The sequence below is a fragment of the Lissotriton helveticus genome, chromosome 9, assembly GCF_964261635.1.
Source record: "Lissotriton helveticus chromosome 9, aLisHel1.1, whole genome shotgun sequence".
Lineage (NCBI taxonomy): Eukaryota > Metazoa > Chordata > Amphibia > Caudata > Salamandridae > Lissotriton > Lissotriton helveticus.
In genome coordinates this window covers 628,221,153-628,247,049 of record NC_136070.1, presented here as the reverse complement: position 1 = coordinate 628,247,049, position 25,897 = coordinate 628,221,153, and the positions used below count along the sequence as shown (strand labels likewise).

General features: G+C 45.4%; 1 protein-coding gene across 1 annotated transcript in view; it reads left to right on the top strand.

Annotated features, from left to right (window-relative positions):
• The window catches only part of LOC144781710 (cytochrome P450 2F3-like), a 741,839-nt gene that overhangs the window by 160,240 nt on the left and 555,702 nt on the right, over positions 1–25,897 (top strand). Inside the window, exon 3 of the mRNA XM_078660685.1 lies at positions 13,316–13,478. Coding sequence (XP_078516811.1) covers positions 13,316–13,478 — 163 coding nt within the window. The remainder of the gene's footprint in view (positions 1–13,315; positions 13,479–25,897) is intronic.

Genomic DNA, 25,897 nt, shown 5'->3' with positions numbered 1-25,897 from the left:
TATAAACCCACAACCCGCTACAGAATTAAATTACGCAAAAATTAAAAAAACAAAATTCATTAATTAAAATTATTTATAACATAAACACACACTTTTCACACATATAATAACATAACAAACACTATAAAAAATTCGATATTATTGAAAATTCGAATATTTTAATAACCTATATTATATACTTCGATATTTTAACTTTCTATATTTTTAACATCCAATATTACATTACTTACCTTAAAAACGATATTTTTGATGTTTATATTCTGTCCATTCGATATTTTGTCCATTCTATATTTTAAACTCAATATTATGTCCATTTGATATTTTTTACTCGATATTTTGACTGTTTACCATCATGGTCACAGGAAGACTTGAAAAGCATATCTACAACATGAAGAGTATTAATCCTGTGGCTATCTACAATACTTAATAAGAACTTAACAAAAAGGGGGAACAGCGTTTACAACGCAACTTTTACAACGAAGTACCTTTACGATGCAACCATTACAACGCAACTTTTACAACGACTTGCGCTGGGGGCGCTCTAGGATAGGGAATAGTTTTAATTTTCTATCCAACACCTTCCCTACTATCCACGGGGACTGGAGTTGGAATAGTAAGTTAAACTATTCACTATCCAGCGCCCCCCAACGCAAGTCGTTGTAACGACTTGCGTTGTAAAGCTTGCGTCGTAAAGGCATGCGTTGTAAAAGCATGGGTTGTAACGACGTACATCCACAAAAAGTCAACAATTCCCAACACTGTGTAAAACAAGTAATAAACAAAGTGTAAAACTACTGGCATATAGCTAGTGCAAAGTCAATCAATACAAAGCACACAAAGACCAATTTGCTGTACATTTATTTCACTCACTTGCCAGAGACAACTAGACTCACCAGCACCTACTCCGCATAGACACATAAGTACCAACGATATCTCATGTGAGAATGACAAAACAAAAGAAAATTGCACACAAGACAACACAATACACATTGTGCTCAAATCCAAGGTGAATTTCACACACAATCATACAGAAAGTAAATATGCTTCTATTATTACAGCATATACTAAAAACGTATTCATGCATTACAAAAGACATGCAACCACAAACGTTGCAGATATACCAGTTCCAAAACTCCAATAAGGAGTTGCAGCAAAGGAAAGCAAAAACTTTGCACTATAATAAAAAGGAGAAATAAAACTTTACGATCACAAATGGTGACAAGAAACAAAACAGCTAACATTATGAAACACCATGAAGTCTGCACATCACCATTTAAATGCCAGCCACACACAGCTGCAGCCAAATGCTAGTCCAAAATCACCGCTAGCCTAGTGCCAGCCAACAAACAACACCAGCCAAGCGCCAGTCCACACACTCCACCAGACAAGCCCCACTCCACACACATCACCAGCCAAGCACCAGTCCACACACACCGCCAGACAAGCAGCAGTCTACATACACTGCCAGCCAAGCACTAGCTCACACACACCAAGTACATGCAGACCATCAGCCAAACTCCAGTTCACACACACAGAAACATTCCCTAGTGTCTAGTGGTTTTCTTCTCCCCTTGGGGCAGATGGGCCTAAAAATATGTCCGATCTGCTCCTAAGGGGGGCAGAAATGGACAGAATATTTTGCCCCAAAAAAGGGGAGCAAACCTTCACAAAAGTGCTGCTCCCGGGCATATAAATAAAAACAAATCCTGGTGACTAGTGGCTTTCTGTCTCTCATGGGGACAGATGGGACTAAAAATATGACTCATCTGCCTTCCAGGAGGGACAGAAAACCGCCAAAACACTGCCCCAATAAAAAGGGGAGCCACCCTTGCCTTAGGGGCAGCAACCAATCATGTAAAATGTAAAAATTCCTAATGTCTAGTGGCTTTCTGCCTCTGTGGGGGCAGATGAGTCTTAAAATATGGCTGATCTTCCCTCAGGTGGAGGCAGAAAATGGCCAAACCATTGCTCCAATAAAGGGGAGAGCCCCTTGCCCAAGGGGTCACTCACCAACATATAACTGTACAAATCACTGGCATCTAGTAGCTTTCAGATCCCATGGGGGCAGATGGGCCTTAAAGTATGGCTGATCTGCTTCCAGGAGGGGCAGAAAATGGACAAACCATTTCCCCAGTAATTGAAAATGACCCTTGCCCAAGGGGCCACACCCCAACATACAGAACATATAATCTCAGGTGTATAGTGGGCTCCCCTCCCCACAGATGGCAGATCGGCCTAAAAACGGTTGCTCTGCCCTCGGGGGGATTACTAAAAATAAGTTCCCCCAAAGGAAGCGGTCTTTGGCCAAGGAATCACTCCCTGTAATCATAAAAAGAGATTATTTCCTGGATTCCACTGGGTTTCCACGCCCGGGGGGTTGCTTGGCCTAAAAAATGCCTGAATCAACCCTCAGGGGCTGCAACACAGAGGAAATATGCCCCCAGGGCAGTGACCTTTGCCAAAGGGGTTACTCCTCCAACAATGCCATATACAATATGTGGTTGTTTACAGGCCTGGGCGTAGATCGCAGAGTTTTGCTACGCGGAACTCTGCGAAGTTCCAAAAATACTCCACAAAGTTCCATGAGGGGCGGAGTGCAGTGCGAACTGCAGTTTGTGCTGGTATTCTGCCGCGAGAGTAGCAATTCTACTCAAATGGCAGCTCACGCTCGCAAACTTACTGTTTGCAATCGCAAGCGGGAAAAAAACTCCACTGCACATCACGAAGCGTAGTTTTCTGAACTCCGCGGAGTGCGGAGTGCAGAAAACTCTACACACTCCACGAATGGAGTGAAGTTCACCGCCCAGGACTAGTTGTTTAGTGGGTGGAATCCTGCTCTATGATCATGGTCCCACCCGCGACCGTGAACCTAAAACCCACTCTAAACAGGCACGGGGGAAAGGAAAAAGTCTTTCCTTTCCCTTGTGTCTGTTTTTGAAAAAACAACCCCCCCCCCCATAGAAGATCTTACCTTTCATGCATACTCTCCTTTTGCGCTCTGGAAGCAAATTACTTTCAGGGCGTACCCGGCTGCATCAGACGATGTTGGCATGCGGGGTCAGCTGAAGCAATTCCGCTGGCATCCCTGGTGGGGGGGAGTTGAAATGTTTGACCCATGTCGGAACCCCAGCGCTGTCCTCAGCACTCTCCCACCACGTCTGAGGATGGAACAGTTCCATATTCAGCATTCAAAGGGTTAGAGGCAAATGGTTTTAAATTATGCCTAGTGTATCTGCAGAGGCTAGACAGTTATGATGTTTGCTTCAGCATTTGCTGCTTTTTGAAAAAGGTCTGCACACTACAGGAAAACAATAGAAAGATAACAGCAGTTTTAGTAAGTTTTATCATGTGTTTAATTGTATTCTGTGATGAAATCATATTGTGTTCTTTAATGATTTTTATGCAAGAATCAAATAAAGATATTTGATTTTGACTTTGGACTTTGACACTACCAACACAATAACAAACCTTCCCACTCCTAGAAGTCTAATAATTCAGACTATTGCAGGCCACCCTAAGCTATAAGAATGGTGTGGAATAGTATGAAATGTCATTTTTTATGTATATTTAATTATCAAACACTTTGTTTGTGCTTACATCAAAATTATACAGACAGATAGTGCCACCATGTGGTGGATTAATATTAGTGCTAGTGCTGAGAATTATATGCAGGTGCCGAGCACCGAAAACCACCGGCTCAAATGAAGTACTGAGGTCCATTGACAATGTTTACTGTGAATAAGAAAGTATACAGTTTGGAGACTGTTCTAAACATAAGAACAAAATATCCCAAATTTTGGTTTTAATAGAAACTAAAAGGAAAAGGGATTAGGGCGTTGACCTTTCCAAACTGTATACTATCTGAAATGGGTTATTGTGCATTGATAACTAGTGAAACCTAACTGCGAAGGATCTTATATTCTGTTCTCAATGTCTTTGAAGTACTATTTTGCTTTGAACTCCTAATGAAACTATTATTATGTGAATGAATTATGATGAATTATAAATACACCCAATTATATTGATTGATTTCTTTCTTTAAATAATACAGACTATTGTGCTTTGAATTGGTTTCTTGATGTCAGGATTAGACATATTGCAAGTAATTAGAGAATTCTATCTAAATAAGCGTCCACATTCCTCCCTTGTAGGCATCATTACCTGACACTTTTAGAAAGTTGAAATTTTTCTTATCATACCCATTTTGTGCCTATAGCCTGGCCTGGGTCACATGACTGGGTCAAACTGACAGTTAGACTTTGTGAATTCCCCCCAGACAGTCACACAATAGGAGTATTAGGTGTGCCTGAGTGGGGTATCTGCTGGCAGGATGGAGGAGTGAAGCTGAGCACAGCCCCAATTACACCTGAATAGTCTTTTCTCTGCCTTCCCACAAATCCCTAATGGCCCTGCATTGTCTCTTCAGTCAGCTTGGAGCCAGGGCAAGGGAGGCAGGAAATTCCATGCACTTCGAAACCACTGTCTAGAAGCTTCTCCTACCTTCTAGAACCAGGGCACCAGGGTATAAAAGAAGGTCTTTAAACACCAACTCTACAGTACACTTCTGGACCTGTGGAGATTCTGCCGGGAAGAAGGACTGTTATGCTGCTACAAGGACTGGCACTCTGCTGTACTGCTGCTCTAAAGAAACTGCTTCCCCGCTATGCTGACCTACTGCCTGCTGCCCTCCTGCCTGGTAAAGAAGAACTGGACCTGCAACTCCATCATGAACCCAGGACCCCAGAGTTACTCAAAGTGCTAGTCTCATGATCTGAGCCTCAAGGAAAGAAAAAGCTCTTCGACCAGCGCCTGGACCCAGCTGCAACATGTTTCTTGTTCTCAAGTGGTGCCTCTCAGGTCCTGGACCCTTCGTATGGCTCACAAGCTCTTGAAATCAAGCTTTAGGACTCTTTGCAACCACAAATGGGTCCATTGACACAGGAAACTTGCCTCTTGCACCAAAGTTCAGCATAAGCTGCCTCCAGCCCATCTCTTCGCACAGCAAGTATCAAGTGCTGCAAAAGACCACCACGTGAAGCTCCAGCCCGCCTGTCCACGACGGCCTGCCTGATTTACATGCCACATCAACCACTGCCTTTGTTGCTGTCCTTTCTCCCTAACCTGAACGGGAATCTTGGCATTAAACTTGAGAAGGCAAAAATTCAGCAGAACTAATGTGACCCACTCTCTATCCCTGTCTACCTGAACTTTTGACTTTGACCAGGTAGTCGCTGTTGGCGCTTTATTTTATTAAATTAAGCTTTATTTTTCTAACCCGGTGTGGGATCTTCTTTTTAATTTTTTTTTTAATAATTCTTTTTATTAAACATTGTGAATCGATAGCTCATTATACACAAGAGGTATGAATACAGTACGATATGGATAATCAACTTTTCAGACAGGTACAACTTAGCGGTTTGTCATTGTTTACAATTTATGGGGAGGGGGTTACTGGTTGGGGGGGTACAAATATTACCTCCGTATTCATTCCATGAGTTCCAGACTTGGGACCACTTTTTGGGGCAGCCTGAGCAATGTAAACCATATTTTCCCTAAACATACACCAATCTAGGTCTTTCTTCCATGCCGCTATTCTGGGTGGGTGTGTGGCTCCCCATAGGTTTGCTATATTTCTCTTTGCTAACATTAACCCCAGGGTAACCCATAGTTTGCTTTTACTATTTAGATCCGTTGGCTCCCATATGTTTAGTAGGCATCTCTGTGCTGCGGGATGAATTTTGAGGCCTAATGTTTCTCTAATTACGTTGTGTATTTTGCTCCAGTATGGCTGTTTTCAGTTACATTCTCATAATATATGTATGAAAGTGCCTTCACTGCCACATTGTCTTCTGCATTCTCCCACCTCCGATCTCCCCATATGGACCAGACATGGTCCCGTGATGAATATACGGTGTAGGATTTTAAGTTGAACTAATCTCAGGCGTGCCGAGATTGCCACCTCCCTAGGGGAGGCGACTGCTATCTTCCACTCCTCATTATCTATTTTTAAACCGTCTCCTTCTCATTTCTCCCTAGTGTGTTGGAGGGTGTCCGGCAAGTTATTGATCAATTTCTTGTATGTCAGTGAGATGACTTTCTCTGGTAGGTAGCCAGCAAGCAATCTGTCTTCGAGTGGTGATTATGCTGGAGGGGAGAACCCTTTTGGCAGGTGTGTCTGCAGTGTGTGCCGAACCTGTAAGTATCTAAAGTATTCTGAATTGGCTAGTTCATGTTCCTGTTGCAGGGCGACAAATGTTTTCACGTCGCTTTTCACCCACAAGTCCCCTATCTTTGAGATCCCGATCAGATCCCATTTGTCAAACCCCTTCGAGGTACAAAGCTTCCCTAGTTTTTCGGAGCCCCAGATAGGGGTGGTGAGTGTCAGTGTCTGCCCCCACCCCAAACTTCTACTTGCTGCATGCCAAACCTGGACTGAGTTCCAGTCGGCCCTGTTAGGTGATGTTTGTGGGGTTTTGAGTACAGCGCCCTATTGTAATTCCCTCCTGGTAAAAGTCACCTGTCCATGCCATAGCCCGGGTCACCCGTGCGTCTATAAGTACTGTGGCTTATTGCTGCAGGATGTGAAGCCCAAAAATACCTTTTAAGGTCAGGAAGGCCAACGCATCCATCATACCAGCTGAGCATTAGCCTGTCCAACGCTTTTCTCGGTATCCCGCTCCATAGCAAATCTCTTTGCAAGCCCTCTATATCTCTGAAACAGCTTGCTGGAACTGGATCAAGGGAGTTCTGCAGTGCATAGAGGAAGCTGGGCAGGTACATCATCTTAAAGAGTGCTGCTCTGCCCAACAGGGAGAGTGGGAGTGTCTTCCAGCTTGTTATATCTCGCTTTAATCTTTGTAGTGGTGGGAGTAGGTTCTGTTCGGATCTGAGTTTCTGGTTCGAGGTGATAAAGATGACCAGAAATTGAAACCCAACTGTGGTGATTTCTATGGGGCAATTCCGAGGTGGAATTGGCTGGGGTACACTGAGGATGTATAGCAGGGACTTACTCCAGTTCATGGAATATCCGTAGAACCTATCAAAGGCTGCAAAAATGTCTAGCACACTTCCCAGAGATGCCCTTGGTGAGGCTAAAAACAAGAGTATGTTGTCCGCATACAATGAGATACGGTATTCCTATGTCGTTCACCATCGCAGCCCTCATATCACAGGGTCTTTACGGATCCATGCCACAAGCGGCTCAAGGGCAAGGGCAAAGAGGAGAGGGGACAGAGGACAGTCCTGGCGAGTCTCTTGGCACAGCACGAACACTTTAGATTTCTTGTTGTTGACTACAACCTGTGACAGTGGTTCTGAGTACAGTAGCTGGACCCATTGAATAAAACTAGGCACAAACCCCATTTTGCCTAGGGCTGTGAAAAGATATGGCCATTTGATGGTGTTGAATGCCATAGTCGCATCGAGTGAGACTATTATAGCGTCTTCTTGAATTGTGGCCTGTCTCCCGATAATACCATGCACTCTACGCAGGTTCAAAGCGGTGTTACGGTGGGACATAAATCCTGATTGGCCAGGGTGTACCAACTCGCTTATGACTTAAACAAGCCTGTTTCCTAAGAGTTTGGCTAGTATTTTAGGCTCTGCGTTCAGTAGAGAAATTGGCCTGTAGGAGGCACAATCTATCATCGGTTTGCCCACTTTATGAATAGTGATCAGTATCGCTATCCTCTGATCCAGTCTAAGGATTTCCTGCCGTTTACTCTCCTCAAACATGGCTCACAAGTGTGGGGCCAGTTTGTCTCGTCTGAGCTTATAAAGTTTGATCAGCAGTCCGTTAGGGCATAGGGCCTTACCCGACTGAAGGCTATGGATGGCTTGTGCAATTTCATCATTTGTGAAATCACTTTCTAATAGATTCAGGTCCTCAGCTGCCAGGGTGGGGAGTGAGATGTCCTTAAGTACTTGGTGGGAGTCTTTTTTGGTATATGTTGTACTCATGTGATAGACTGTACCATGGTGTGTTGCAAATTGTTTGGCTATCGTTTGGGGGTCTGTGACCAGCTGAGCATCTCTATCACCCAGAGCTGGCACCAAGTTGTACACTCTGCCTTCTTTTTCTCACCCTCGAGTTTTAGCCCTGTCTGTGGTCAACACTTTATACTCATTCTTTTTAAGTTGTAGGATGTGCAGTTTCTTCTGGGTGACCTCCTTTTCCAGGTCTTCCTCCAATCGGAGGACTTCAGTTTCAACATCAACTACTTATTTTTGTCATTCCTTTCGGGTCCCGGCTATTAGGGAGAGGGCTTGACCTCTCATCACTGTTTAAATGCCTCCCACAAGGTCTGGGGGGAATCGACTAACCCCTCATCCTCCTGGAAGAAGGGGTTGAAGGCTTGGAGAAGCGCTTTTTGAACTATAGGATTACGGAGGAACCATGGGTTTATGGGAGTGATTCTTCCCACTTTCTCCTGACCTAAGACTATATGGGCCCACACTGGGGAGTGGTCGGAGATGCCTCGCACTAGGTGTATGGCCTCCTGGACAATGGCTACCTGGGACGCCAGGATGAGGAGGTAATCTATGAGGGATAGGATGTTATGTGCTACTGAGTGAAAGATGTGGTGGGTACTGGTTGGATGATACGTTCTCCAAACATCTACAAGGCCAAAGGCATCCAGGAAGTCAGGCAGCTACCTCTGTGAGGTTCCGAGCTCCATTGGCGGGTACCGGTTTAGTGTACCGGAGACCACTGAATTAAGGTCACCACCCACCACCAGGAGAACCTCTGGGAGCGGGAGTAATATTGGGCTCAGGTCCTTGAATGTGCATGTCTTTAGGCCGGATAGGATGTATACAGACATAAGTGTTAGTATGTGTCCCTCTCATTGTCCCATGATCCCATACATCTGCCCCAGTCGTCTGACCATGTGGATTGTGTCAAGAGGGGGAAGGAGTTTTTCAACAATATACCCACACCTCTTGAACCTGTTGTAAAGCCTGCGTGGGCCATTAGTTTGTAACCCCATCTACTTAGTGCCTTACAGGAGTTACCCACCAAGTGCGTTTCTTGAAGGCGGATAACATCCGGGGCTTGTCTTCAGATATGTTGCAGCACTATGCTACATTTTACCTTGTCCCGATGTGTACTCATCTAAAATGATGGTAGTCATGTAATCTCTTGATAAATACTGCTGTATCTCATCGATTCAACAAAAACAAACATGAACTCGGGTTCCCACTCCCAACCCCCCGCCCCGTGTACGGTGGTACTTTCAGGCATCTGTACAAGATATTGGTGATTCCTTTGTACCCTCCCAACAATACCCAACCTGCCCCCCTGCATTCTGGGCCTTAAACAGCCCATCGAAAAATGAACTATGCAGAGTGCCTGTCGCCCAAACTGGTACCTAACTTTAGTTTAACTGGAGGGTGAGGACTTTAACCTTGTAAACCCTCCTTGATGCGAAAGCTATTAAGGCTCCCTGCTCAGGTCCCTGGGTTACAACTTCATTATGTAACTGCATTAATTGCGCTGTCCAAGTGTCCACCTAACAAGCGGGTTCCACCCATCCCACCCACGGTCCAATCGCCAAATCATGGATATGTCGCTGTACTTCACACAGTTTAGCAGATTGCATGGGCCTGTCTCCAGGCAATACCAGTCATTTATGCGTGGTGTGTCCGTCTGCTCTTCTCCAGCCCTCTAGCCAGTCCACGGCGTCCTCTGGGCGATGAAAGAACCAGGCTTTACCGTCATCTTCCACTCTGAGCCGGGCAGAAAACAACATTGCGTACTTCACTCCTTTGTCCAGCAGTTTCTTCTTTATTGCCAGAAATGATCTTCTCTACTTTTGCACGGCTAGGGTGAAGTCAGGAAAGAAGGAAATGTCTCATTCTAGTAACGAAGAGGCCTAGGGCCAGATGTAGGTCGGCAAATACCGGTCGGTAACGGCCGATTTCGGCCGTTACCGACCGGTATTTGTAAATGGAGATGTAGGGGGCATTTTATTTACAGAATCGGTATATTTACCGATTCGGTAAATTTACAGAATCGGTAAAATACCGAATCGTTAAATATACCGATTCTGTAAATCAATATGTAGGTGGCACTGTAATCAGTGCCACAGGCCCTTGCCGAATCGTTATTTACCATGGAATACTATTCCTTGGTAAATAATGAATTCCAGTGTACATGCACATCTGTGCATGTACACCTATGCCATGTGGCACACAGACATGCCCTAAGGGCATGTATGTGTGTCACAAGGCACACAAGCCAGAAACAGGGGTGCAACAGGGTGTCAAAGTGACACCCTGTCCCCCTTGTAAATTCGGTAATTTTACCGATTCGGTAATTACCGAATCGGTATTTGCTATTGAATCCTATGGGCTTCAAGGCCCATAGGAATCAATGGCAAATACCAATTCGGTAATTACCGAATCGGAAATGACCGAATCTTACAGATTCTGTATTTTTACCGAATTATTTACCTACATAGCAATTACCGAATTGTAAATACCGAATCGGTAAAATTTGGTATTTACCATTCGGTAAATTGCTATTACCTACATCTGGGCCCTAATGCTGGACGTTTCTCCACTGCGCTTCCCGCAGCATCATTGTGCGGCCTGTCCGTGTTGCCTTGTCTCCCTGGGTCAACGGGTGCCAACTGGTGTCTATTCGTAACTCCCACTAGGTGCAATCGGCTGTTTGTTCTGGTCAATTCTTATTCAGCTTCTCAGCCGCGTGGGGGCTTGTGGCTTTGTTGTAGACCTCCCCTTCAGCACCTCACCTTTTGCAGCCCCTCCTCTCCCGGGGGCAGGTCAGATACCTTCAAAGGTGCAGTGAACTCGACTCTCCCACAGCCGCAGCCAGTAGGTGGATCTCTCCTTCGGCCCGTGTGGATGGTTTTCCCAGAGGGCGGACTGGAGTGTTGTGGTCTCTCAGGTGCAAGGGAGTCAGGTCCCACCATGACGTATGGAGGCTTTATGGGGCCCAGTACTCCTGAGACTTTGGTGTTGTCACTGTCGGTCACTTCCACCCTCGCCACCTGTCTCATCCCCCCGGGAGCTCCTAGGCTTCCTCCTTTTTTCAGTGACTTTTACGTGTGTCCTCCCGCTGCCGAGCACGTAGAGATCCTCATCTCGCCGATGTAGTATAGTTTAGTGCTCGGCCGCCGGCTTGAGTTTCAGGCAGCTCCAGTCAGTGCGCGGCCCTGCCTTACGCTCTATGGCAGAACCCCCTGCGCTGGATACGCAGTTGGCCCATAACTTCAACCGGCTGTATCTCGGTCATTTTGAGGGTTGGTCGCCAGGGATCAGCTCAATAGTGGCAGCAGCTGACCCCCAAGGTGTCCCGACACTCGGGTGTCAGATCAGTGTACCGGATAGAAGTGGAAGGTTCATGGGTGCCGGAGCTTCTCTAGCTAGCAGACATCGCGCTACGCAGCTAAGCCACGCCCCGATGTGGGATCTTCTTGTGTGGTGTGTTCAGAGTTTTACTGTTTGAAGCGTTGGACAAGTACTTTACACATTGCCTCTAAGTTAAGCCTGACTGCTCTGAGCCAAGCTACCAAGGGGTGAGCACAGGTCAATTTGAGGTTTGCTTGTATCTTACCCTGACTAGGATTGTGGTTGCTGCTTGACCAGGTCTCAAACCTCAGTCAACCAGTAACCCAATTTCTAGCAATGACAAAGGGAATTGCGCATTATACAACTATGAATTACCACAAAAATACCAAAATACACTGGATAGATAATATTGCTTTGGAGTTGTCTTTTGATAATAGTCCTATTGTTGGGGTAGGAAAGGGAATAATATTTGGATACCTCATAGAATTAATTACAAAGGAATTTGGTAAACTTTAACTGTCCTAGTTGAGCATGTATTAAAATGTTGAAATGTGGGAAAAATTAATCAAGGCATAATTAATCAAAAAAATACCCAATGAAAATCACATAATGTGAAGATATGATTCTCAGAAGGAAAATATTTTTGTTATCATACAGGAGACCCGCCTTTGTCTGTAGATCTTTAACATGAGCGTTGACACTGGATGCTCTGTTTCGGATCACTGAATTTCTAAAGGACATTGAGTCAACATATAATATAGTTTATGGTCAAAGAAGATGTGTTAATCATATAGAAAAGGATCTTCCACCACCTATTGGAAGCTGATCACAAGTTATGAATGAATTGAAATTGTCTATATACTTAAAAGATGTATTAGTGGAAGAAACCTTAAGGAACATGCATTTAAGATACCAGATTGTGGGCCATATTATCAAGAACAGGCGATAAAATTATCGCCGCTTCATCGGCAGGAATCTGCCGCTAAAGCAGCGATAATGGGCTTGATAATATGTCCTTGTAAATTCCCATAGCAGCCCAGGTTCTGGTGTTAACCTGGGCTGCTATGGAAATTCTCAAGGGCATATTATCAAGCCCATTATCGCCGCTTTAGCGGCAGTTTCCTGCCTATAAAGTGGCGGTAATTTTATCACCTGTTCTTGATAATATGCCCCTCTATCTGTAATAAATATTACAGAGTAAAAAACGTCGACTTCAGGTGTGTATCTTACAACAGGGTGTCCATTTTAGGTGATGGAGGGTGACATCCATGCCAGATGTTCAGTCTAACCATTGACTATAAAAAGGTACCCATTTGGATTCAGTGTATGTAAATGAATCGTCAGTGAATGTCCTGAAATACTGAAAATCTAGAACAGACTCACCCCTCGTGGAACTTGGCATTGAAATATGGGTTCATTTCTTTGAAGGAAATTGTTGGAATTTTTAAATTAAGATCATTAGACAAAGATTCTTCTCAGACAGACAAGTCTACAAGCGTAGTGTGTTCACTGCCCGACCACTTTCTAGATCGCACAGCCATGATATAACCGGAGGATTGCCGAGAAGTCCAAAGGAAGGCCAGACACTAGTGTTTCTAACTCCATCCCATTCCCATGTTGCCTTGTATCATTTACAGCTCAGAGACGTTATGCTTTTCCCTATTACTCTCTCATCTTTCCCTGCCCTATCCCAACTTCTTTCTTTGGTACCACTAATTTCTTCCATGATATCTTTTTATCAGTACTGTTGTCGTGTGCTCACTACAAGCAGTGGGGCAATGTAGCTTATAATTAATGTTCTCGTTATTTCAGTGAATAATAAAGTTAAAATTGTTGTTCGAATAATTCTATATTTATTCTGAAGCAATATCATTTTGTTTGTATATTAATAAGTCACTTGTCCATTAAATGCCTCCCACACTCTCCGGAGGTTAGCTGCCATGCTGTCATACATGGCCACTTGATAACATATTTGAATTAAAACACTGTGCTCTCTTCACAGCTGCACAAGAAGTATGGTTCATTATACTCCATATACCTGGGACCTCAGCGATACGTGGTGCTCTGCGGGTATGAGACTATGAAAAATGCCCTCATTGAAAACGCAGATGCCTTCAGTGGTCGTGGACCCTATCCTCTCTTTTACAATTTCACTAAAGGCAATGGTGAGGACAGAACTTCAGATAATTAGTTTTAGTACTATTGATGGTTTAATGTCACAAATTAAGCATTTGGTTTGAATGCTAAATATCGTATTGTTATATGTTTATCTTTATAGTGCACTTGCTCACCGTTCTCCCAAATCCAATGAGCATCATACGTCGTTTTTTACATATTGCTGAATTCTTGCATTTATGTCTTCATGTTTTATCATCAATCAACATTATGTGCTACAAGTAACAGGCGTTTCAATAGTTTTCTTTTGATTTCTATATCCAAAACTGTGTAGTGTTTTAATATAAACACAGAAGTGCTATGTATATAGGATTCCCATGGATTTAGTCTCACATTACATCACGAACTACAAATTGACTTTCTCACGTTAGCCTATCAAATGGTATAACCACAGTATTCCAGCTCTCTTGAGAAAGACACTGCACCTTGTCACATACTTTAAATTGTCCAACTATCTTTCAGTGCAGGGTAGTGTTGTTTGCTCAATATGTTTAAATCTAACTTTCTGATTGTGATTTTTATATCTATATATAATTATACATATATATCGCTTTAACTGTCTGAACGATTTGGATGGGGTCGATTGACTTGCTGTCTGTAAGACAGTGCCAGGGGTCTCGGGTCCCTGTGGTCTTCTGGAACTCTCCATTGTGCTCCCCTGGCCAAATTCTGGCCCACTGAATGACCCGGTTGTTCCAGACCACGGCAGAACTGAATCTTTTCACCTAGCCACTGATGGGGTGGCTGTTGTTGAGGGGACAACTATGGTTCCTTTCCTTGTGGGCAACGGCGCGCCGAGATCCCCGACGCCACACGCAGCTTTTGCTGCCCTCGCTACAGACCCTAACATTGAAATGGAGCCTGGATCCATCTCTCCCAATCCTAATGGTATTGCATCTGCCACCCCTGAACATTTGAAGATAATCTCCTGGAACATCGCGGGTCTAGCTAACAAAATGGAAGACCCGGCTTGGGCTAAGTATATAGAGACTGGTGACATATGTATGTTCCAGGAAACTTGGGCCAGAGAGGACTATGGACACCAAGGCTACTCATCATTTTACATTTCTGCTAGGTGGGAAGGCAAAGGCCGCCCGTCGGGGGGCCTCACGACGTGGGTTGCTTCTCATCTGGGCTGTGTGGCTACACGGCTCCCATTTAAATCTGATGACATCCTCGGGGTCTTATTAACATGGCCAAATAAAGCTAATCTCTTGCTGGTCAACATCTATTCCAGGCCGATGGGGAAGGCAAAAGAATCACCGACCTTTGATGAACTTGCGAACTTTCTATCTGATTTGTCGGATGACTCATATTATGTGGTGGGTGGGGATTTTAATTCTCACTATGAGCCACTCCCCGGCATTCAGGAAGGGTTCTCATCAGAGGAAGAAGACAGGTGGGCAATACCATGGGTTGATGTGCCATCTCCGAAAGCCTGGACCCCACTGGCATTGCAAATTACTGCCCTGACGCTAAGGTTCGGACTCAGAGCATGTAACGGGCGAATCAAGTCCGACAGACCAGGCAAAATCACCTATAGAGAGTCTCATTTGGACTATGTCCTGGTCCAATTAGTGAGGTGGCCTACAATACAGGATTTCAGGGTAATAGATAGGATGGACAGTGATCACAACGCCCTTGAGTTAGAACTTGTTCATCCAGCACCACAGGCTCCTGTGTCCCAAGAGGAAGAGAATCGCCCCACGCTCCTCCTAGAGAACACTAGGAAAAGAATTAGGTGGGAACAGATGGTCACAAATAAGGATAAACTCCCACTGTTTTATGCAGAAATTACCCCTATCTTGGAAACTGTGGCGGATCTTGACAATCTGGTAAATAAAATAGATATAAGGAGCAAACTGTTTAATGCCCACGAGGAGCTCATAAAAGTCGCGGCACCTCACTTCACTCGCAACTTACGAAAGCTAAGGGCGGGGTGCCAAGGCAAAACACAATGGTATAATGCGGCCTGTAGACGGGCCAAAGCAGAACTCCTTGGAGCAATTAAGGAGGGTACAGGAGGGGAACGCCTTAAGCAATGCAGGCAAGCGTACAAGAAGCTTCTTGCTCAGGCCAAAATAGAATGGGAGGTAGACCAGTGGGAAGAGCTCACAAAGGCCTTAGCAATACAAGATCAACGCCTGTTTTGGAGGATTGTGAATGGGGGATCAGGGAGTTTAAACTCGGCAGTAGAGCCTAACATAGCCCCTGGAGTGTGGCAGGACCACTTCCAGTCCCTATATAGTGCTGAGCCCGGAGAACTTCCTACGTTAATTAAACCTGAGAACTTGGGCCCCCAGGCGGACTTAATAACATTGAGTGAGGTCACCGCTGCTATTACAGGCCTAGCTTCGGGGAAGGCGCCTGGACTGGATGGGCTACCTGGAGATCTGTTCAAGCAGGAGCCCACCGTCTGGGCGCCTTACCTCGCTGCTCTTTTCAATGGTATTCTTGGCGGGATGGAAATCCCTAGTACTTGGCTGGGGGCGGAGGTGGTCCCGATTTTTAAAAAGGGATCCCCCCTCCTCCCAGCCAACTACAGACCTATCAGCTTGATAGATGTAGCGCAGAAGCTGTTCGGCAGGGTTCTCCTGAATAGGCTCCAGGAATGGATAGAGGAGGTGGGCGCCCTGAGTCCCTACCAGGCAGGATTTAGGAAAGGGGTATCGACTGTCGACCAGGTCTTCAGATTGAATCTGGTCTATTGGAGGACAGCGAGGTTCGAGGGCGGCAGTCTGTACACGATTTTCGTGGACCTACGGGCCGCCTTCGACCTCGTGCCCAGGGGAAAACTTTGGATCATCTTGGAGGGGATGGGCGTACCACCAGATATTTTACTGACCTTGCAGAGGCTGCACCATAATAACTATGCCCAGGTGAGGTGCGGGAGGTTGGGGGAACTGACTGACAGATTCCCCGTCGGCAGAGGGGTAAGACAGGGCTGTGTGCTGGCGCCGACCCTGTTTTGCCTCTTTGTCAACGGGGTAATCGCCCATCTTAATAACACCGATAATACAGATGCCCCCAAACTAAATGGCAACAGTGTGCCCGCAATAATGTTTGCGGACGACACGCTGTTGATCTCTAAAACACCCATGGGCATCCAAAGGATACTTGACGCCTTTGTGGCCTTCTGTCAGGATAGAGGGCTGGAAATCAACGCCACAAAAACCAAATATATGGTATTGAATCCGAGCCCCAAACAACGCCCGAATCCCCAATTGGGAGCAGTGCGGCTGGAAAGAGTTTCCACGTTCGAATATCTCGGCGTGACGCTCAATGAAAATATGACCTGGGTGACCCATCAGAGCAGGGCTAACCTTAAATTAGTCCAAATTACCGGGGGCATATCCCGGATGATGACCGGTTCGACTTACCGCCCACTGGGGGCCTTGATCCAGATATACAAGGCCCAGGCCAGGGGGGCGATTTTGTACGGGGCTGAATTGTGGGGTCACATCCAATGTCGGAACCTGTCTTCTACGGAAAATAGGTTTATAAGACAAATAACCGCACTTCCCCCTAGCACCCCACTCCTTCCTCTGAGGCTCGATCTAGGGATACGGCCACTTGCCGACGAGATTAGTCTAAGACCCATTGCCTTCTGGCGTAGGCTATGGAGTGGCGTTGATCTCGCCGACTATAGGGCGGAATTGGCCGAACTACTAAAGCACCCCAAGGCGCTCAGTATCCCCTGGGTTAAAAATATCCAGTCAATTTGCACTGATTTGGGGCTCCCTGAATTGTGGACTGAGCCAGCAAATGCAGCACCAGGAATTTCTAAAAGATCCCTGGCGATTCTCTATCATGAACACAAAAGGACAAGGGTCTTAGCGACCCAGATAGAGGGGTCCCTCTCTTCCTTATTCCTCCAAACCAAGGATCTCTACAGATTTGAGAAGGCTTTTGATCCCATATATCCGATACTCTCCAGAAAGTTATTTCTCCAGTGGAGATACGGCACACTCCCTTTCCGCTCCTTTTCAAGTACTTGGTCACAAGTCCCTTCGACTAAGTACTGCCCTCTTTGCGTTGATAAAGAGGAAAATGATTTGCATGTGGTCTTTTTCTGCCCAGCTTATAAGGCAGCCAGAAAGTATTGGCTGCTTCCCTTGATTAAGAATCTGGGTGGCAGGGAATACAAACCTATGTACAGGATATTAAAATCCGATGTTTCTGGCCCTACCGTTTTTGCACTTTCCAAATTCTTTACGAATGTTTGGTACACGCGTAATTGTCTTTTAAAAAATGCTGGGTAGACTTTAGAACCGCTTCAATTTTTAAAAATAATTGCTTTTATTGTGTGTGTTGATCTTAAAATCTTGTATTGATGTTTTATGAAATTTGATAAAATTCATGTGATTTTACTGTATGTATATCTTTTATGACCTAATGGTCGAAATAAAGATTGGAATATAAAATATAAACATATATAGGCACACACACAGACACGCAGGCACGCGCACATACACATTATTATTATTATTATTATTATGTTTCTTATATAGCGCCTGATCGACCCCCGAAGGGGTATCTCCGCGCTTGCCTTGGGAACCCGTCCTGGCTTTTCCCTGTGAGATAGCCCCTACAGGGCATCCCCAAGGTGAAAGCCAGGCATCCCGCCGCAGGGGGGCCGTTGTGGAGATTAAGCAAGCTTAATGCCCAGAGTTGCAGAGTGTGAACCCATGATTAGGTCAGGCACCGAAGCGAGAATTATCGAGTCCATGGACATTTGAGCTCAAGACCCTGCCGCGTCGGGAATTGAACCCTGGTCCCGGGTCTGACCTCTGCTTCAGGGTCTGCCTGCTCTAACCAGTGAGCCACACTTCTCCACACACAATCTTTGTGGAGGAATTCCACCAGTTTTATCTGTGGCTCAATATGTGCCCTTCTAAAATGTACTTCTAGTGATGCCATTAATTATTGAACTCCTCTCCGCTCACAGAGTTTGCAGAGTTTCCCTCACTCGGCGCTACACAAAGCTCGCGAAGTTCTGAAAAATTCGGTTTTGCGGAGCGGAGTTTTTTCCTCGCTCGTGTTCACCAATCTCAAGTTGGCGAGCGAGAAAAATCCACCTCCCAGCGAGATTTTTCCTCGTTCACGATCACCAACATCAAGTTGGAGAGCAAGAGCATAAAAAATAATCCTCCCGGCGAGATTGCTCAACGCGGGGGGTCAGGTTTCTCATTGCGAGTGGTAGTGTATGCTCACGACCGCTCGCGTTGAGAAACTCCCCATTCGCGTTGAGAAAGCTGCCACTCGAGTAGCAATCTACTCGAGCGGCAGAAAAGGTAAGCTTGTGTTGTGCATGATGCTGTTCCCAATGATTGCACAGTGCGGACAAGCATCCGGCACTGTGCAATCACCGCAAACAGACTTTTTCTACTGTACTCCGCCACTCGCGCAGCTCTGCGTAGTGCAACAAAGTTTTTTTTGCACTTCACATAGCTTCACGCAGTGCAACTCCCTGAACTCTGCCCAGGGTTATTCAGATTAGAATTGTAGCATCCAATATGCTCTTTTACCCTATTTAACATATTAAGTTGGCGTACCTGTGTTTGTGTGAGAGCAAATGGAAATCTACTGATTCTGGTTAACATTGGTCCCTTGCACGTGACAACATGAAATGCTTGACCCACACATCCTGCAACAAGCAAAGCTGGATGTGGATGAGTGACATTTTGAAATGCCAAAAATGTTTACTAATTATTTGTTGAATGAATGAGCTGTTGAGTCGAACAGCACTGTCTGCTGAGTGTCTGTTGAGTTGATCGGCCTGCACTGCAGAATCAAAAGGCAGATTGCCCTGAGGAAGTTGGAAGCTGGAGAGGGAGCTAGGGCCTTGAGACTGTCTACCCACAGAGGTACATGCAGCAGGCCTGAAGACAACGGGGAGAAGGCTGGAAGAGGGGTGAGTGGAGCTGCCCCCCCAACCACCGGGGCTGGTGAAATGCTCAGAGGGGGCTGTGGCTGGAGCCCTGAGTGATAGTTCATCCCGTAACTCACCCTTCAGGAGTCAGTGTGATACTGAGCAAAGCTGTTGGGCCCAGAGCTCAGGAGTTGTGTGCTTGTGCCTTGGGGTGCAGTACAGAAATCCGTGGGTATCATAAAAATGGCATGGCAGCTGTGCCGGGGTGGCAATCCCGTTGGCCCCTCATCAGCTGGGGTGGGTCAGTGAATGGACAAACCAGAGACTTCATCAATGGTGAGGAGAAGCCCGGAAATTATAAGTGCGAAGGTGACAACATTGTGATGCTTGGGAAAGGTGGGACGGAATGACTGGAGAGACAGGGGCCTCTCTGAAGGTGGTGCAGATTCAGACCTGGGTGGGCACACAGCAATGAAATTCGCAGCAATAAGAGAGACAAAGACTGCCCTGGACCACAAGATGACGAGGTGGCCCAAGGCGTGGGTCTGTTGAGGGCAGACCACAGCACACTGGCATATAGGGTGAAGGAGACCACATCTATGCTCAGCAATCTGCAACCAGAGAAAACAACAGAGAGCCTGATGGTTGAGGTATTGGAAACGTTGGTGGTGGTCCTGGAGAGCGAACTGGATGATGCTGAGGGACAATTGTGCAAACATATTGTGCGGTTGGTTGGAGTTCTGGAGAAGACAGATGGCCCCTTCATGGACCTGTTCCTGGCTCTTCTTGGTGGTGCTAAAGGGGAAATTCTCTAAATGGTTCTTGCTGGAATGGGTGCACAGGGACCCAGGTTGCCCTCCAGCGTCTGGGAACCACTGAGGGCAATAGTGGCCCAGATGCTGAATTTCAGGGACAGCATCCTGCAGGTGGCACAAAATCACGGGCCGTGTCCCCTGGAGGGAGGGAGTGCGAGGATAGAGCCTGATTACACTATGGCAGTGCAGAAACAATGGGAGCAGTCTTAGGGGTCAAAAAGCACCATTGTCATCTGAACATTTAGTACGCCCATTTCTTCTCATCAAAACTCAGGATCATCAATCGGGGGGTCTCCCACTCCTTTGTGATAGCAGTGGAGACCTATATCTGGCTGGAGGCTGCGGAATACCAGATGCCTGACAGGCATGAGGGGGCCCGGGAGGGGTGCTGGTGACATATTGGCCTCCACCGAAGGGCACACAGACCCTCTCATCAGACCCCACAAAGGATCAGGTAGATCGTAAAGGGCGATACTGGTGGCTGCCATACAACAGAGTCAGACCATAGAGGTGATCAACTGGTGGGAGTATTTGGCAGGTGACTCGGAAGACTTGGAGAGTGGAGCATCGTCTTGGAGGAGCTTGAATGGTGGGCCGCCACCCACCAGTGGTACATTAATGACTGCAGATGACATAATTTGATGGAGACCCACAGATGAAGCCTGATTATGGACAGTTAGTCTGGCTGTGAGGGGGGAAGGCCCTGTGGTGTGGTACATAAAGGATCCCTTACAATTCTGCAGGTCGACCCAGGCCGAATCTTGCCTCTCAGTATCATGTTGTGAATAACTTGTGCTACATGTTAACATGGTTGGGATGGCAGACACCTCAGCAGTTGGGGAAGCAGGTAATTTTAAGCCTGCAGCACAAGAGTGTAAAAAGGAGGAGTTAATAAGGGAGGATGGGAGGGGGCGGATTCTCATCCACAGGGAGGGCCACCATACAGAGGAAATTAGTTGATTCACAGACACAGCAAATTTATAAGAGGCTCTCTCTAAAGGTTCTGTCATAGAATGTTAATGACCAATGAAGCAAATTGAAACTGGGAAAAATAGATAAATATCTGGCCAGACATGAACCAGACATGATTTTGCTGCATGAGATACCCTTGGAGGGTAATAACTGTGGGTTCTTCAGCCGGAGTCGCTATAGACTCCTAGCTCATGAAGGAATCTCCAGGGGATCGAAGGAAGTAGTTGTATTGGGGCATAAATTGCTGCCTTTGCAGGTGACCAAAACATGGGTCCCAGGGGTGCTATGTGGCAGTGATTGGAAGGATCAGAGAATGGATAATAAATACCTCAAATGCCCTGTTACTGGTTAGAGGAGACCTTAACCAGACTCACAAGGGAGACATAAACCGACTGACTAGTCCTGGGATCCCCCAAAAGGAGGATACTAGGCTGGGATACTTCTTGGGAGCGACCAGAATGGCTGAATTAGAAAGGACCCTTAATCCCCAAAGGTAACAGTATACCTATGCCTCAAACTCCATTTGGTCAATGTCTAGGCTGGACTATCTGTTGCTGCCACACCACTTAGTGGGAGTTTTTGGGAACCTAGAGTATCTGCACAGAAGGATCTCAGACAGCCCCCCAGTGGGTATGACACTCTGGATGAGAGTACCCAGACCTGAGAGGGGTGGAGATTAGACCCCTGGTGAAAGACAGATCAGACTAAGAGTGACATGATAAGGCAGGCCATTGAACATTATTGTAAGGATTATGTAGGGTCAATGAGCTCCAGTGTGACAATTTAGGAGGCATACAAAGCAGTATTGAGGATGGACCTCACAGTCCACACTACAGGGAAAAGCGAGAAAAGGAGGAAGTATGCAGGAAAGTGGAGGATGAGTTGGTGCAGTTAGAGATGGAGTATCTGTCTCATGCTATGAGGGAAAGGGCACTGAGGCTTGAGGAGCTAAGGGAAGAGTACTAGAGTCTGGCCCAACAGAAGGCAAGGCAGGTCTTCAGAAACAAACAGGGAGTGTATGAAATTGGCAATAAAGCTGTGAAGCTGCTGGCTTGCTTGGCCAAAAAGGAGAAGGGTCAAATATAGGTTCACAGAGTGTTCACTCCGAGGAGTGTCCTAGTGAAGACCCCAGATGAAATAGATCAGGCCTTCACGGACCACCTGAGGGAAGTGTACGTCTCAATACTGGAGGGGTCTGAGCCCGACCTTGCAGAATTTGTTAGGGACCTTCCACTTCCCCACCTCCAGGAGGAGGCAAGCAAGGCCTGGGAGGTGGAAATGAAGGAGGAAAAAATCTCCAAAGTGATGGCCCAGCTCAGGAGCTAGAAGGCCCCGGACCTGAACAAGTTCCTGTTGGAGTTCTTCAAGCATGTGAAATCCCATATAGTGGCCCCCATGAAAGTGGTGTTTGTAGAGGCACTCCGGGAGGGAATCCTACTCAAGGATTAAAGTCAGGACAATGTAATCTGTATCCAAAAGGAATTGACACAGAGAGAGAACTGTGCCTTCTACAGTCCTATTTCCCTACCGAATAAAGAGAAAAAAACGAGCATTAGTACAATGCGATAATAATATGCTACCATATTGTGCTTCATCTAAAAAATAGCGGCCGGGGCATGCAGATACATAATGTCTTTGGGGTGGATAGTATCAATAACGTTTTGCTGTAAGGATTGTGTCTTCCAGCATAGAGACCCCTTTTTCATTTTAGTTTGAAGACATGTTATTGAACATATAAGAAATTATGAATTGCTATTTCATCAAATGCACATATATGGCATGGGCTTTTATTCTGTAAATGTATAATGAATATCTCTAATAAGCAAGATTAATCAAAAACACATACAGTGATGATTTAGTGACTATTTAGCTTAGACATTATTCTAAGAATGTCATAAATCTTATGACTGTTGCCCTCCATAATTCTATTATTTTATCTATTGTAATCACTTGCTTTTAGGCTTCTTTCTTTCAGTTTTAGGTTCATAAACACTTACAGGAAATGTTCCATTTTAGCTATGATCTCTATTTTAGTTAGCCTGTCCAGCTTGTTTACCTTTGTCCCCAAATCCATTTTAGGTAATAGGGGTCGCCATCTTAGTTCATGGAGGCTGCCATCTTTGATAATGGAGACTGGCATCTTTCTCAAATTATTCTGAATCATTGTCTTGTCTGCCATTTCACACAGATGTCATCTGACCTTCTGAAAATGTCAGGTCGTCTGCATGATGAAAAAGCGATAACACATGGTGTGACATAAGCCTGGGTCGACTGTCTACTTGTCAGCATGTTTAAGTCAAATAAAAACAAAGTCTAGACATATAGTCAAACTACTGTAGTCTGAATGGACGTCCAATTATGTCAGAAATTCTAATCTCTGATAAGATTCAGTGTATAAGGAATGTCATTTGACCGCTTGTGGGGAGAAAATCTTCACCAAGGTCCCAAACGTAGATCACAGATGAGCATTGCACCAGATTCCATTTTTATTGAAAATGCCTCATGCAAGACTCCCTGAGGCTCTGCAAAGCTTTCCATTCTGTCTTCACAAACTGGTGCCAGGACTGTGTTCTTATAGATGCAATCTCATAGCTCTTGGCCTTGTGCTCAAAATATCTGACAAGCTATTCCAAACAGAAAACAAACCCTGTTGTCCTGCTATGTGCACAACCTCTGAAACTCAGGCTTATTATTTATACATCTCCTCGAACTAGCATAGCGCTTAGAGATAGCATAGTGAGATTGGAAGAGCTATAAATTGTGATGCTATGATTTTTTTCCTGTTTCACTGTTATTGAACAGCTTAGCTGCTTCTAGCCTATAGCATCTTCTGTGATATTACGAATTGTATGTGCGCTAGATCTCGGATTTTTAGAATAACTATCAAAATAAATATGTTAAAATATATATTCAGTTTCTGATCTTGAGTGTGTAAATCATTAATGAACGATCTATTGAATTACCAGTGCTTCCTGTTAGTAACTCAAACGGATTGACACCACCTCATTTATATACTGGGTGAGGTTCTTCAGGGCTAAAATAATCTGTTCTTCACATTACGTGCTGATGCATTTAACTAAGTTTATTCATTTTACCCGTGGGTGTGGAGACAAACCTTATAAATCTGAGCCAAAAACTCAGTTTACACAATATTGGCATTTCAAAGTTCAGCGCTTGGATTGTTGTTTCTTTTTATTTACTAATTTTTTATTGCACCATCAAAATACCAATGTACGCTTAAAATTGGAGGTCTGGACCACCTTGCGTAATATTGATGTTACTTTCTTGGTAAATAGGGAGCACCATTTAACATAGGTGTGTTAAGCGCTTGACTGATAAAAAGTTATTCCCAATTTAACTTCTTGATATGAGTCTCATGTTTTTTTAATCTGTTTGCTAACATGGCACAAGTAGCTTCTATTGTGATAGGGGGTATTTCAAGGTGCACAAACATATTTTCTTTGCTAGATTTGTTCCAACGCTGCATACCTATTTGAAATATTTGTAAATGCATTTGCTGCATTTCTTTTAGAAATGTTTTTACTCATGGATGGAATTTTGGAGTTTGATGATATAGGTCCCAATACTGGGAGGCTTTAGACAAACAGATCTACACACGTTGTTGTTCAATAGGTCCTCTACTGAAAACTAGAAGCCTCTTTGAGACATAAGGTACACCAGACATGGTTTGGTGGTCAATTGCCCAATACATTGCATAATGTTAGTAGGGGTTTGCTAAATAATAGCAGTTACTCATCACATGTTGGATGGGTTTAGACCATGTGCTGACATACACATTATTACACTTTCACAAGTAACACTTAATGAACTAATATTAGTCAATAGGCAACTTACACAATAGGTCATACAAATGACTTTTATAGGACTATTTCCTCCTGGACCTGCACAACATGTACAGAATATAATATATGCAATACGTGTAAGTAATACATAAATAGTGCTTTGTGCTGGCGTGACAGAAGTGGGCGAGGCCTGAGGTTATATGTGCGCAAACACACTCTGTGGCACGTTTTAAGTTGAGGGATCAACTCCCCTTGAATACTGAGGGTCCCTGAGGGCCATCTAGCCCACCAGGTACCTCCAGTAAGCACCACGGAGCTGCATTGCAGAGTGTTGTAAAAAGGAGCGTGGCCTCTGAAAGCCTCTCTACAACGCAGCCTCCTGGCGCATACTGGAGGTACCTGGTAGCCTAGTTGGCTACCAGGTACCTCCAGTATGCGCCAGGAGGCTGCATGAATACTGAGGGTCCCTGGGGGCCAACTAGCCCACCAGGTACCTCCAGTAAGCGCCACAGAGCTGCGTTGCAGATTGTTATAAAAAGGAGCGTGGCCTCTGAACACCTCTCTGCAACGCAGCCTCCTGGCGCATACTGGAGGTACCTGGTGGCCTATTTGGCCCCCAGAGACCCACAGAATTGAGGAGAAATTAATTCTCTAACTTAAAAAGCACCACAGGGCGTGTTCGCAGACATTTCACCTCTGGCCACGCCCCCTTCCTTCACCACTTTGCAAACGCGCCCCGTGGCGCATTTTAAGTTGTGGAATTAATTATCTTTCAATACTGAGGGTCTCTGAGGGTCAAATAGCCCAACAGGTATCTCCAGTATGAGCCAGGGAGCTGCGTTGCAGACAGATGTTCAGAGGCCACGCCCCTTTTTACACCTCTATGCAACACAGCTCTGTGGCACTTACTGGAGGTAACTAGTGGGCTAGTTTGACCCTAGTGACCA